The following is a 12,812-nucleotide window of genomic DNA, read 5'->3' as shown; positions in this document are numbered from 1 at the left end:
GATGATCAGCCATGATCATATCCAATGGCTGTGCAGGCTCGAAGGGCTGAATGGCCTACTCCTGCACCTATTTTCTGTTTCTATGTTTCTAAGCCTCTGAAACAATAAATGACTCCTCACCTATTCCTTCGCTCCATAGATGCTGCCTCACCCGCTGAGTTTCTCCAGCATTTTTGTCTACCTCCCATTTTCTAAAGAAAGGTCTCGATCCGAAAGAGTCTAACGAAGGGTCTCGACCCATTCCTTCTCTCCAGAGACGCTGCCCTTCCCGCTGAATTACTCCAGTATTTTGTGTCTTTTTTCGGTTTAAACCAGCATCTGCAGTTCCTTTTTCTATCCCATCCTTTCATGACATTTCAAAGTGCTTCTTAGCAGTGAATTACTTTAGAAGTGCAATTATTGTATTAATGTGGGGAAATGCAACTTAAGCTCCCACAAAGATCAATGATAACACGATTGCATCATCTGTTTAATGATATTCATTAGTTCTACGAGCAGAATTAGGCCATTCAGCCCATCGAGTTTACTCTGCTATTCAATCATGGCTGATCGAATGGGGTTACTTGGAGAAATCAATATTGATACCCAAGGTTGTAAGCTAACAAAGGGTGAGATATGTTGTTCCTCCAATTTGCGCTGGGCCTCACTCCGACAATGGAGGAGGCCCAGGACAGAAAGGTCGGTGTGGGAATGGGAAGGGGAATTAAAGTATCCCGCAACCAAGGGATCAGGTGGGTCCAGGAGGACTGAGCGAAGGTGTTCTGCGAAACGACCAGTCTACGTTTGATCTCGCCGATGTATAAGAGTCCACACCTTGAACAACGGATACAGTAGATGAGGCTGGAGGAGGTGCAAGTGAACCTCTGCCTCACCTCAAAGGGACTGTCGGGGTCTCTGGACAGAGTCGAGAGAGGAGACAATAGACAATAGGTGCAGGAGTAGGCCATTCGACCCTTCGAGCCAGCACCGCCATTCAATGTGATCATGGCTGATCATCCCCAATCAGTACCCCGTTCCTACCTTCTCCCCATATCCCCTGACTCCGCTATTTTTAAGAGCCCTTTCTAGCTCTCTCAGAAAAGCATCCAGAGAACCTGCCTCCGCCGCCCTCTGAGGCAGAGAATTCCACAGACTCACCACTCTCTGTGAGAAAAAGTGTTTCCTCGTAGGTATCATACCTTCGCAGGTATCAGGAGGAATCATACCACTGGGTTGTAAGCTGCCCAAGGGTTTGGCCAGGTTGAATTGAACGATGATTGACACAGGACTCTAGTTGAATAAGTGAGGTTGTCTGAAGATCAAGCAGAGTGAGGTAACAGGGAACAGCACTCAGATTCACTCTCTGCACAACCCAAAACCTTACAGAGGCTTAAATGAATACAGGTCAGGGCAAGAAATGGAGTTTTAAATTATTTTTTTAAAACGTCAACTTTTATTTACAGAGCAAAGACTGCCCTGCAGAATTACAAAACTTAAAAAAAACCAAGCAAAACCTTGGGAGACTGACAAAATTATCCCTGAACTCAAAACTGCCGAAGGAACAATTTGTTGTATGGGGAGAAGGTGGAAGAGTTGAGATTCATTTTGGGGGAAAAACTTTTCTTGTGTTGATCATTAAGGGCCTATCCCACTTACACGATTTTTTTGGCGACCGTCATAGTCGCAGCAGGTGGCCGAAAATTTTCAACGTGTTGAAAATCCAGCGGTGACCAGAAAAGGATACAACTCTTTGGGCGACTACTCACGACCACACAGGCGTCACCCCGCGACACGTTGGCACGTGACGCCTGTATGGTCGGGAGAAGTCGACCAAAGAGTCGAACCTTTTTCTGGTCGGCGTTAGATTTTCAACACGTTGAACATTTTCGGCCACCTGCTGCGACAGTGACGGGTGCCGGCAAGTTGCCGAAAAAAATCACGTAAGTGGGACAGGCCCTTAAGAACGGCAATGTTACATACTATTCCCCTCTAATGGTTCTGCGCAGTGGACAGATGCAATGGGCTAGAATGTAAAGCCTGTATTTAATAACTGGCAAGGTGACCAAAGAGTAACACATTTAGTCCACAGTTCATGACAAGTGGTAATCGCATGCAAGTGGAGGGAACTGCATTTATTTGGAGATTACTTCACCACAGCTGAACAACGGAGTCATCAAGCCCATTATGTCCAAATCATTTCACTTTCTTTTAAACGGTAATGCTGCTTTGGGCATGTTAAGTGTTACTGTTTGCTGGCGGTCCTGTTAGAGGCAGTGAAGGTCGCCTGTCCTGGGTTCACGATCCGCACCTGATCTTCCTCTGGCTTCCCTCATTTAGACGCGATGCAGTCCACGATGCCAATGCTCTTGAGTCCGTCGAAGAAGAAGAAGTTGTTGTGTGGAGGGTCTCGCTGGGACAGGGCCTGTGAAGGACACACACGGTCACCGTGACCCGCTGGGAAGAGCAGCAAGGAGGCTTTGCGTCCCGCGCCACGACCCGCGGCCCTGGCGCACGGTGGGTGGGTGCGGGGAGACGAGGGGACGGCGCGATTGCGGGTCGATCCTGACGGTGGAGGCGGGGAGGGCCGCCTGGGAACCTGCAGTAGCCGGGAGTTCGATTGGATGGGGCGCCACTGGAGGCCAAGCGCGCGGAGTGACAATAGACAATAGACAATAGGTGCAGGAGTAGACCATTCAGCCCTTCGGGCCAGCACCACCATTCAATGTGATCATCATGGCTGATCATCCCCACTCAGTACCCCGTTCCTGCCTTCTCCCCATATCCCCTGACTCCGCTATCTTTAAGAGCCCTATCTAGCTCTCTCTTGAAAGCATCCAGAGAACCAGCCTCCACCGCCCTCTGAGGCAGAGAATTCCACAGACTCACCACTCTCCTTGAGAAAAAGTGTTTCCTCGTCTCCGTTCTAAATGGCTTACTCCTTATTCTTAAACTGTGGCCCCTGGTTCTGGACTCCCTGGTTTTCTCCGGGTGCTCCGGTTTCCTCCCACACTCCAAAGTGTTCACATTGAATGGCGGTGCAGGCTCGAAGGGCCGAATGGCCTACTCCTGCATCTATTGTCTATTGTCTATTGAGTGTGGGAGGAAACCGAAGATCTCGGAGAAAACCCACGCGGTCACGGGGAGAAGGTACAAACTCCGTACAGACAGCACCCGTAGTCAGGGGCCGAACTCGGGACCCCGGCGCTGCAGGCGCTGTAAGGCAACAACTCTGCCGCTGCGCCAACATGCCGCCCCAGTGGGTTAAACGTTTGCTGGTGAGCAGTTTAGGGACTGACGTACCTTCACAATCTCCTGGCTGAGTACTCCTCCCACAACAGCACAGACCGGAGCCAACTCCGAGAAACAGGAGCTGAGGAACCAGAGGCAAGGTTTAGACATTAACCACGGACAATCATCTCATTGCAAATCAGCTCAATGTTGTTCTTTAACAATGAAAAATAACGTTTGTTTTTTATTTCTCTTCCCGCTTGCCTTTATGAGATCCTACATATAGGAGCAGAATTAGGCCATTTGGCCCATCAAGTCTACTCTGCCACTCAATCATGGCTGATCTATCTCTCCCTCTCAACCCCATTCTCCTGCCTTCTCCCCATAACTCCTGACACCCGTACTAATCCAAGAATCTTGGCAGTGACCAAGCTTGTCACTGTACCTTGGTACACAAGACAATTTAGTCTACTTTAGTTTAGTTTAAAAATACAGTGCGGAAACAGGCCCTATGGCCCACCGAGTCCACATCGACCAGTGATCCCCGCACACTAACACTATCCTACACACACACACACACACACTAGGGACAATTTACATTTACACCAAGCCAATTAACCTGGAAACCTGTACGTCTTTGCAGTGTGGGAGGAGACCGAAGATCTCGGAGAAAACCCACGCGGTCACGGGGAGAACGTACAAACTCCGTACAGACAGCACCCGTAGTCGGGATCGAACCTGGGTCACTGGTGCTGTAAGGCAGTAGCTCTACCCGCTGCATCTGTACAATAATAAACCTGAGATCTGGTCAGATAAGGACGTTGGAAGGAACAGGTACAAAACACTTCCTCCTAGTCATCGTAACTGAGGGCACTCGGCCGCAGTGAGTCGAGACCTGACTTACCTGGTAAACTCATCCGTCAGCAGGTCACTCTTCACTCCCAAGGAATCCAGCACATCGTTCCGCATTTGGAGCAGCAGTTCGGAATCGTCCGCGTAGTTGTCAGGACACGGATCGCGGGCCTTCACCGTCCGGAACTTCAACAGAACTGCCGGAGAAAACAGCACAGTTCTTGCTTAGAGATACAGCGTGGAAACAGGCCCTTCATCCCACCGAAGCTGGAGTAACTCTGCGGGTCGGGCAGCATCTCTGGAGAAAAGGAATAGGTGACGTTTTCAGGGGAACGACCTGACCCAAAACGTCGTCTCATCAGAACCTGCCTGACGTGCTGAGCTCCTCCAGCACTTTTATTTTTTTGCTCGTTGTTTTTTATGTTTGGAAGATCTTCGGGTGGCACGGTGGCGCAGTGGTAGAGTTGCTGCCTTACAGCACCAGAGACCCGGGTTCGATCCTGACTACGGGTGCTGCCGGTATGTAGTTTGTATGTTCCGACCGTGTGGGTTTTCTCCGGGTGCTCCGGTTTCATCCCACACTCTGTCAACGTACAGGTTTGCAGGTTAACCGGCTCAGTAAAACTGTGTAGGATAGCGCTAGTGCACGTAAGGCGAAAGGCCACGACTGCTGGAGGACAAAGAAGGGAAGAGATTGAACTTTTTTTTCGCCTTCCATCACAGTGAGGAATGTGGAGGGGTCACTGTGGTGGATGTTTTTGTTAAAATGTATTTTGTTTGTTTGTTGCTTTTTATCAAAGATCCTATAGACCACTCCTGCTAAATGCAATGGGCTGACGTGTAGTACGCAACGGAGCGGAACGTGGGCCTTTTTTTCATCCATTTCCGTAACCGGACCCGACCCGACTCGCAGTGTAATCAACGTTGCGGGGGAACAGTTTGTGTTAATAAATTAAAATTCTGAAACTGAGGAGAAGATATTTACCAATTAACTTTGATTTTTACGAGGATGTTTCCGTAACCGGCTTGTTCCGTCTCCGCACTAGTATCTTTGCTCCGCTACGGGATCTTTGGTGCGGAGACGGAAGCCGGTTACGGAAATGGGGCCGAAAATTACCCATGGATCTGCCCATGACCGTACTACGTCTTTTTCGTCGAGTGGGCTATCTTGCTCGCTATAGGATCTTTGCGTTTTATTAGTATGACTGTATGGCAAATCAAATTCCTCGTATGTTGCAAAACATACTTGGCTAATAATGTAAGTAAGAGGAGGAGTATAATAAGTGAGCAGGAACTCCGTGAATAAGGGACAGTTTCACTGGCATCGCTCCAAGCAGCTGTGTCTCCAGTTGCAATTGTAGTTTTGTCTCCCTGCGTCTCCTTGACTCTGGGGGTGGAACCCAAAGTCATTGGAGACAAGGGAGAGCCGAGTTCACTTTGAGTACAAAGTGACTGGTGTTACATTTGCCCTGGAGTGAAGGGACAGGTCTAACAGGTAACGAACGGCAGTCACACTCAATGCAAATGCAACTACAGTGAAGTGCATTATCTGATTAACGGTGGAGGATGATTCAAACTCAACCCTGAAATTCCTTAAGCATTTTCTTTTGTTGTTTATTTAAAGGGTGTTGAAGTCACTGGCAGGATTTGGACCAGTGGTAACAATGAAAAGACCAGCACATCGAGAACCAGTATAGGTTTAAGGTTTAGGGAAAGATTGAATAGAAACCCAAGTTCATTAGTTCATAAGTTATAGGAGCAGAATTAGGCCATTCGGCCCATCCAGTCTACTCCGCCATTCAATCATGGCTGATCTATCTTTCCCTCTCAACGCCATTCTCCTGACACCCGTACTAATCTAGAATCTATCTCTCCCTCCATTGAAAATATCCATTGACGTGGCCTCCACAGCCTTCTGTGGCAATGAATTCCACAGACTCACCACCCTCTGACTAAAGAAATCCCTCCTCATCCCCTTCCTGAAGGAACTCCCTTTAATTTGGAGGCTATGAGCTCTGGTCCTAGACTCTCCCACTGGTGGAAACATCCTCTCCACATCCACTCTATGTCAGGGTACAAAATGGCAAGGTTCATTCCGTCCTCATTTAATGCCCTTTCCACAGGAAATTAATGAACACACGTTGCCGTTCAATGTACCTCCTCATCTTTTCATTTAGTTTGGAAATACAGCGTGGAAACAGGCACTTCAGCGCACCGGGTCCACGCCAACCACCGATCCCCGCACGCTAACACTATCCCACATAGACTAGGGACAATTTACATTTATACCAAGCCAATTAACCTACAAACCTGTACGTCTTTGGAGTGTGGGTGGAAACTGAATGCCACGCAGATCACGCACGGGGAGAACGTACAAACTCCGTACAGATGGCACCCGTGGTCAGGGTCCCTAGCGCTGTGGGGTAGCACCTCTACCGCTGCGCCACTGTGCCGTCCTAAGAGAGTAAGAGCAAGAGTGCAGAACGATACGGTCGGTAGGACCCCTACACCATGGAAGGAGGAGTGGTGAAAGCACGCAAGGTCACTCTTACAATAACAAAAAGATTAATTCTATTCAGGATTCTGCATGTGAGGATTACATGGACAATACATGTCAAATACTGATCACAGCACAATCGTTAATCTTTCAATGAAGCACACCAACTGCATGAGGTGGCTGGCAGGCACACTTGCCAACAGATACTAAAATGCAAACAAATAACAACTGGACAGGTCTCTTCTGTGGCACTGTATCTCAACAGGGGCAGCACGGTGGGGCAGCGGATTTTACTCTGGCGCTGTAAGGCAGTAGCTCTCCGCTACGCCACCGTGCCACCCGTTTTGTGTCCGTCTACAACATAAACCAGCATCTGCTGTTCCTTTCCTTCATACTCATGGTTAGCTCTCTTGTCCAGCTTTTCCCCATTGCCTCCTCAATCAGTCTGAAGAAGTGTCCTGACCTGCCCATTCCCTGCCAAGATGCTGCCCGAACCACCGAGTTCCTCCACAGCACTTGTTCTTGTGTCTTGTTCATGGTCACCACCATGTTTATTGGTTGAGAGCAGAGAGGCCCGGCAGCAGCCTGGATGGGGCCCCCCTATACGAAAGGCCGAGGGAGTGGACCGGACGAGGCAGCTTCACGGAACGGTGGAACTCTTAACAACAACGGTGGCTTGAAAATAGCGCCAAATCTGTCGACACTGTATACTGCCTCAGTGCAGTATTGTGATACACATATTATAGACAATAGACAATAGGTGCAGGAGTAGGCCATTTGGCCCTTCGAGCCAGCACCGCCATTCAATGTGATCATGGCTGATCATCCCCAATCAGTACCCCGTTCCTGCCTTCTCCCCATATCCCCTGACTCCGCTATCTTTAAGAGCCCTATCTAGCTCTCTCTTGAAAGCATCCAGAGAACCTGCCTCCACCGCCCTCTGAGTCAGAGAATTCCACAGACTCACCACTCTCTGTGAGAAAAAGTGTTTCCTCGTCTCCGTTCTAAATGGCTTACTCCTTATTCTTAAACTGTGTGTGGACCCTGGTTCTGGACTCCCCCAACATCGGGAACATGTTTCCTGCCTCTCGCGTGTCCAAGCCCTTAACATAGAAACATAGAAACATAGAAATTAGGTGCAGGAGTAGGCCATTCGGCCCTTCGAGCCTGCACCGCCATTCAATATGATCATGGCTGATCATCCAACTCAGTATCCCGTACCTGCCTTCTCTCCATACCCTCTGATCCCCTTAGCCACAAGGGCCACATCTAACTCCCTCTTAAATATAGCCAATGAACTGGCCTCGACTACCCTCTGTGGCAGGGAGTTCCAGAGATTCACCACTCTCTGTGTGAAAAAAGTTCTTCTCATCTCGGTTTTAAAGGATTTCCCCCTTATCCTTAAGCTGTGACCCCTTGTCCTGGACTTCCCCAACATCGGGAGCAATCTTCCTGCATCTAGCCTGTCCAACCCCTTAAGAATTTTGTAAGTTTCTATAAGATCCCCTCTCAATCTCCTAAATTCTAGAGAGTATAAACCAAGTCTATCCAGTCTTTCTTCATAAGACAGTCCTGACATCCCAGGAATCAGTCTGGTGAACCTTCTCTGCACTCCCTCCATGGCAATAATGTCCTTCCTCAGATTTGTTTCAAATCTGGGATTCTTATCTGCGATGCTTATCTAAGATGTATCTAAGTGCTTATCTATAATGATACTTGTACTGAACTGTATACAAAAATGAATCTCACTTTACCTCGGCACATCTGACAACCATATAACATATAACCATATAACAATTACAGCACGGAAACAGGCCATCTCGACCCCTCTAGTCCGTGCCGAACACATAGTCTCCCCTAGTCCCATATACCTGCGCTCAGACCATAACCCTCCATTCCTTTCCCATCCATATAACTATCCAATTTATTTTTAAATGATAAAAACGAACCTGCCTCCACCACCTTCACTGGAAGCTCATTCCACACAGCTACCACTCTCTGCGTAAAGAAGTTCCCCCTCATGTTACCCCTAAACTTCAGTCCCTTAATTCTCAAGTCATGTCCCCTTGTTTGAACAACAGAGTGCCATTGATCCATTGAACAATAAGGCAGGTCTTGCAACACTCGACACACTACTCATTTCTCACTGGTCAGCTCAAAAGACCCAGCAAATCTCTACATCTTTTCTGCACCACTTTCCTGTGACTCAGTTGTAAAAAAAATGTTCTCACTTCTCAATCGTGGAAACAAGACGTTTATCGGTTGAATCAGCAGTAAGGGTTTAGGAAAGTTTCACACATCTGCACTATCATTGTTGATTTCCTGTACAGTGCTTCATGCTGCCGCCGAGCAGAAGGATCTGTTCTTGTTTGGTGTCAGGTTGTCACGAGGTTTTATTTTCCATTCCGGGCGGGCAGCGTCATTTCTAAAATTGGTAATTCGGTGAGAAAAAGTAGGGTCACTACTAGTTCAGCCCACATTTCATCACCCGCTCTTCACGAAGAGCGAGGAAGTCACGGCATCGAGTTTTGGGTCGGGCCGCATTTGGAGTACGGCGCGCAGTTCCGCCCGCCACATTGCAGGAAGGATGTGGAGGCTTTGGAGAGGGTGCAGAGAAGGTTTACCTGAACGCTGCCTGGATTCGGGGGTATTAGCTACAGATACCTCCAGACTCAGGAACAGCTTCATTCCCACGGCTATAGCGGCTCTGAACCAGCCCTGCTGAGTGCCCCCCACCCCCCAATGGACTGTCTCCCTCGGATGGTCACGTCACACAGACACATCAGCACTTTAGTCTGTTTGAACTGTTTTGACTATTTTACTGTTCTTTTTACAAACCATGTTCTCGGGGTATCTAAATCTAAATTTTATTAGTTACTTAAGTTATTACATCGGATGGAAGCTGCATACCAAATCTCGTTGCACTTATGTACAATGACAATAAAATATATTATTATTATTATTATTATTATATGAAGATTATTTTTTGGTTTAGTTAAGTTTTAGTGTAACTTTAAGAGAGAGCTAGAACTTTCAAGAGAGAGCTAAGAACGGAGACAGGAAACACTTTTTCTCACAGAGTCTGTGGAATTCTCTGCCTCAGAGGGTGGTGGAGGCCGGTTCTCTGGATGCTTTCAAGAGAGAGCTATAGAGGGCTCTTAAAAATAGCGGAGTCAGGGGATATGGGGAGAAGGCAGGAACGGGGTACTGATTGTGGATGATCAGCCATGAATGGCGGTGCTGGCTCGAAGGGCCGAATGGCCTGCTCCTGCACCTATTGTCTATTGTCTAAGATGTCGTAGGTCAGGCAGCATCTGTGGAGGGAAGTGAACCGACTTTTTGAAGAAAGGTCCCCACCCAAAACGTTTGCCAGTCCTTTTCCCATCCCAGATGCTGCCTGACCAGCTGAGTTTTTCCAGCACTTTGTGTTTTGCTGAGTTCCCAAGTTGTGGGACAAATGTTTCGCTGTTTCTTTCTGCAAAATAACTTTAGGGTCCTGAAAAGGAATCGAAAGAAACAGGTGATATGAACTTTTCTTTTTAAAGAACACTTTAAAAGATCACAAAAAGCTGGAGTAACTCAGCGGGTCAGGTAGCACTTATGGAGAAATGGAATTAGTGACGTTTCGGGTTGAGACCCTTCAGTCTGAAGAAGGGTCTCGACCTGAAACGTCACCCGTTCCTTCTCTCCAGAGATGCTGCCTGTCCAGCTGAGTTACTCCAGAATTCTGTGTCCATCTTCGGTGTGTGCCAGCATCTGCAGTTCCTTCTTACACATTTTAAAAGATCACTTTGGTAGAAGCAGTCAACAAAGGTTTAAATAAAACACTTTCTGAATTGAAAATGTTTAATACACATCTTAGTGGGCACACGAATGTAAATAAGCTGAACAAAAGAACTTGCCTTGATGAATTGGACTGTAACCTTGGGAGTTTCGAGGGAACTATATCCTCCTTTCTCAGAGCAAATAGTAAATGAGTCAGTATTCAATGAGATATTTTTAGTTTAGAGATAAGGCGCGGAAACAGGCCCTTTGGACACCGAGTCTGCATCGACCAGCGATCCCCGCATATTAACACTATCCTAACACAGCAGCTAAGGTGAAGTCCAGAAACAATCTCCTCAGTAAGCTTGCTGGCTCAAAGTGGGGGGGCAGCAGCCCTCACACTGCGCATTTCAGCACTAGCCCTTGCATTTTCTTCAGCCGAATATTGTGCCCCTGTTTGGTCCAGGTCATCCCACACACACCATGTGGACACCCAATTGAACTCAACAATGAGGATCATCACAGGAACAATCCGCTCAACACCACTCCCCTGGCTCCCTGTCCTATCCAACATAGCCCCTCCACACATCCGGCGAGTAGTCCTCACTCCAAGGATGCACCAAAAGACCAAACACTCCCCTCACCTGCCAATTCACATGGACATCTTCAACCCACCCACTGCTCGACTTCCATCTAGACCACCAATTTGGAAGAACCCACCACCAGCTGATTTCACCATCCAATCAGCTTGGAAAAAGGAATGGGAGTCCAAGGACGTCCCAAATAAACATCTGGTGTCAGACCCCACCCTACTGGTCCCTGGCACCAATCTCCCAAGGAAGCAGTGGACAACGCTGAATAGATTCAGGACTGGACATGGCCCCTGCTTGGCCAGCCTTCACAAATGGGGCAGCAGTCCAACCCTACGGTGTGCTTGTGGAGAGCAGCAAACAATGCAACACATCATTGAAGCATGCCCTCAACAAAGACTCAAAGGAGGACTTGTCACCCTTCATACAGCAGATCAAGAGGCAACTGCTTGGCTAAAGGACTTTGCATTCACTAAATAAAAACACTATCCTACACTCGGGACAATTTTTACATTTATATCAAGTCAATTAACTTACAAACCTGTACGTCCAGGAGTGTGGGAAGAGACCGAGGTTCTCTGAGAAAACCCACGCAGGTCACAGGGAGAATGTACAAACTCTGTACACACAGCACCTGTAGTCAGGATCGAACCTGGGTCTCTGACGCTGTAAGCCCTGTAAGGCAGCAACTCTGCCACTGCGCTACCATGCTGCCCGAGATCATAGGGAAAAGTATTACTTTATTACTGTGGAGCTAAATCTAATATTTAAAAAATAGTCGGGTAAATTTGGGTTAGAGAGAAGATGATCATGTTTTCACTTTTAATAGGTCTGAAGTAAGTTAAATCTGAACATCCAAACAAACCCATAACTGACCACCACGTCGACTGTAGTGAATAACTCACCATGGGCTAGCTGTCTCAATAACATACGAGCGTTGTGGTTGTCTATCTAGCTAGTATTGGTGACGGGGTCATGGTGCTTTCAGTGAACTAATGCACCTTTATGAAATACCAGGATTGACACAAAATGCTGGAGTAACTCAGCGGGTCAGGCAGCGTCTCTGGAGAAACGGAATTGGGCGGCACGGTGGCGCAGCGGTAGAGTTGCTGCCTTACAGCGCTTGCAGCATCGGAGACCCGGGTTCGATCCCGACTATGGCTGCTTTTACTGTTTGGAGTTTGTACGATCTCCCCGCGATCGCGTGGGTTTTCTCTGAGATCTTCGTTTTCCTCCCACACACCAAAGACGCAGAGGTATGTAGGTTAAAGATAGACACGAAATGCTGGAGTAACTCAGCGGGACAGGCCGCAAGCATCTCTGCAGAGAAGGAATGGGTGGCGTAAACTAAATAGGTGACATTTCGGGTCGGGACCCTTCTTCAGAAGTCTTGAGCTCAAGTGACATGGGCCAAATGGAGGTAAATAGGTACAGCGCGGTGGTTTTTGAGGATATATGAGAAGGAACAGTCGGATATTTTTGCAAAACATCTGTAACGTACGTTATGAGCAGTGGCGGACTGGCCAGGGTGTCAGCTTGCCCGATGGCAAGTGGGCCCCTGATGAAGTGGGCCCCCTATATCAAGTGGGCCCCCTATATCAAGTGGGCCCCCTATATCAAGTGGGCCCCTGATGAAGTGGGGCCCCTATATCAAGTGGGCCCCCTATATCAAGTGGGCCCCCTATATCAAGTGGGCCCCTGATGAAGTGGGCCGCCTATATCAAGTGGGCCCCCTATATCAAGTGGGCCCCTGATGAAGTGGGCCCCCTATATCAAGTGGGCCCCTATATCAAGTGGGCCCCCTATATCAAGTGGGCCCCTGATGAAGTGGGCCCCCTATATCAAGTGGGCCCCTTTGTCTCCCGGCAACCAATATTTTTAGACCCAGTCCGCTACTGGTT

General features: G+C 48.2%; 1 protein-coding gene across 3 annotated transcripts in view; it reads right to left on the bottom strand.

Annotated features, from left to right (window-relative positions):
* Positions 1–1,419: 1,419 nt before the first annotated feature.
* Positions 1,420–12,812, bottom strand: part of sae1 (SUMO1 activating enzyme subunit 1) — a 70,113-nt gene continuing 58,720 nt past the window's right edge. Inside the window, exons 7-10 of one of the 3 annotated variants that reach the window (XR_004410356.1) lie at positions 4,112–4,256; positions 3,280–3,349; positions 1,636–2,401; positions 1,420–1,601 (exon numbers count right to left, since the gene is read on the bottom strand). Coding sequence is in view for 2 of the 3 variants with exons in the window: in XM_033014586.1 (XP_032870477.1) it covers positions 2,309–2,401; positions 3,280–3,349; positions 4,112–4,256 (308 nt within the window). In the remaining variant the exon portion in view is untranslated. Of the gene's footprint in view, positions 2,402–3,279; positions 3,350–4,111; positions 4,257–12,812 lie in introns of all 3 variants that reach the window. The other 2 variants (XM_033014586.1, XM_033014588.1) reach the window with 2 other exon arrangements.

Source organism: Amblyraja radiata, chromosome 41 (assembly GCF_010909765.2).
Source record: "Amblyraja radiata isolate CabotCenter1 chromosome 41, sAmbRad1.1.pri, whole genome shotgun sequence".
Classification (NCBI taxonomy): domain Eukaryota; kingdom Metazoa; phylum Chordata; class Chondrichthyes; order Rajiformes; family Rajidae; genus Amblyraja; species Amblyraja radiata.
Note: the sequence above shows the minus strand (reverse complement) of the source record. Positions and strands in the feature narration are given on the sequence as shown.